General features: G+C 31.4%; 1 protein-coding gene across 1 annotated transcript; it reads right to left on the bottom strand.

Moving 5' to 3' along the window:
• Positions 1-364: 364 nt before the first annotated feature.
• LOC114188958 (glutathione S-transferase F9-like) lies at positions 365-1,632 on the bottom strand. The gene is made up of 3 exons (XM_028077640.2): positions 1,394-1,632; positions 1,271-1,319; positions 365-996 (listed from the first exon to the last, which is right to left on the bottom strand). The coding sequence occupies exons 1-3, from the start codon at positions 1,535-1,537 to the stop codon at positions 521-523; spliced, it is 669 nt and encodes a 222-aa protein (XP_027933441.2). The 5' UTR covers positions 1,538-1,632; the 3' UTR covers positions 365-520.
• Between the last annotated feature and the right edge of the window lie 261 nt (positions 1,633-1,893).

Below are 1,893 nucleotides of genomic sequence, written 5' to 3'. Positions count from 1 at the left end.
TAATTCCATCATTCAAACAATCATTCTATTTCAAAAAATTTTAAAATTTTAAAATAAATGATTTTTTTTTTTTTTAAATTGCTTCGTCCAAAAACCATAGATGGAAATGTATGTCTTATCTTTGCTTAATGGTTATATGAAAATCATACAAATTTCAAGATCTCTTTTGATTTTTTACATTATGTAATAGAAAACATTATATTTTTACGAAAAAATTCTTTTGTTTGTTGTACCTTTAGTCAATTAAGAACTACTATACTGATCAATTTTAGTTTAACCTTTCAGGATTAAAAAAAATGCAACTTTATTTTGTAATTAAACCAAATTGTTCCTTTATAGTTTACACTAATTGGATATCAATCGGTGAAACATAAACTATTAAAATGACATTTTATTTTGACCATGAAAGCCTTTTACATAGCTTTGATTCATAGGTTACACTAAGCTCTTATTATATGGCCAAGAACCACTACGAAGAAAAGGAAACATTTTAGTTTGAGGTGAAAGAAAAGCTAAGACGCTACTTCATCTCCTTAAGCGCATCATAAACGTTTCTGTAGGACTGAAGAACCTTCTTCCAAGAGGGTCTGTTGCTAATATCATCCCACCAACGACTCACGTTCTTCCTTTCTCTAACCATAAACCCTCTTTCCATTTCATTCACCAAATAAGAAGTAAATTGAAGATGGTTAAGATCAGCGAGACTGAAGAAATCCCCAGCCAAGTACTTTGTCTCTGATAACCTCTTCTCATAAATGTCAAGCACTTTTCCAAGCTTTTCCTCATTCTCTTCAACGGCCTTTGGGTCCATTGCTTCACCATTTAGTACAGACCCAAAGTACATTTTTATTAAGTTATAGATCGGTGGAGTATAGTGATGCGCTTCAACTTCAAGCCATTGTTCCACAAGCCCTCTCTCTTCCATTGTCTTTCCCATCAAATTTGACCCTTGATTTTTGTACTTTTCTGCATAATACCTCATTATTGCTCGAGATTCTGCACAATCATTTATGTTACGTTAATATGTTTAGTTTTTCAAGAGAAAATAGATAATTACCGTGGATATACAACATCAATGAAACATGAGTCCAATTCATATATAAGGAACTGACATCATTTTCGATCTAAAATCTTAAGACAATGAGTTTATGGGTTATATGGTGTCTAACTTTTTTATTTTTACTCGATATTATGAGATTTAGATTCAAACTTGTATTTCTAAGTTAAAATTATGTATAAAGAAAATATGAAAATAGGTAAAGGAACTAACCATAAAGAACATAATCCCCATCTTCAACAACTGGAAAGAGTCCAAAGGGCTGAAAACAAGAAGCAAGAAGCATTGAGAAATAATAAATGGGTAAAATTGCAGAGAGAAAGAAAGAAAAAGAACCTGCAACTTTAGGTATTCGGGTTGTTTGTGCTCTCCCTTAAACCCATCAACATGCACAGTTTCAAACTCAACTTCCTTCTCAATCAGACACAGTATCACTCCCTTAGTGTGTCCGTAGTCTGGGCCATACACCTTCACCACCATTCTTATTTGCAGAATAGGGGAAAGGAAATTTGATTCAGGAATGAACGTTAAGCTTGTGGTCTCTTATACTGCGAACCTTAACAAAAGGACGATATAGTTTCAAGACTGGTTAAGAAAAACGGACCACTGTATTGAATAATTCTTGAAGTGCTCAAAATATTAATATTAATTCATGACAAAGATAATACAATTAAGGTATTGCATTAATAACTATAATAAAAACAAAACTGTAGTAAAATGCTACACAATATTTTTAATTACGACCACATCAGGGTGGATAAGGCTTAATAAATATAATAAATATTTAATAAATATAATAAATAATAGTATTAAAGTACAATTCAATGTCTTAAATG

This window comes from Vigna unguiculata, chromosome 6 (genome assembly GCF_037176805.1).
Source record: "Vigna unguiculata cultivar grain cowpea cultivar isolate G323 ecotype 2 chromosome 6, ASM3717680v1, whole genome shotgun sequence".
NCBI lineage: Eukaryota > Viridiplantae > Streptophyta > Magnoliopsida > Fabales > Fabaceae > Vigna > Vigna unguiculata.
The sequence above is the reverse complement of the archived record's forward strand: the minus strand, read 5'-3'. Positions and strand labels throughout refer to the sequence as shown.

What these genes read in the sequence shown, in the direction of transcription:
- LOC114188958 (XM_028077640.2), bottom strand. Translation starts at nt 1,537, where the DNA reads ATGGTGGTGAAGGTGTATGGCCCAGACTACGGACACACTAAGGGAGTG. An exon ending in CCGAATACCTAAAGTTGCAG is followed by an intron (nt 1,320 to 1,393) that starts GTTCTTTTTCTT and finishes TCTTGTTTTCAG; the next exon opens with CCCTTTGGACTCTTTCCAGT. An exon ending in TGGGGATTATGTTCTTTATG is followed by an intron (nt 997 to 1,270) that starts GTTAGTTCCTTT and finishes ATGATTGTGCAG; the next exon opens with AATCTCGAGCAATAATGAGG.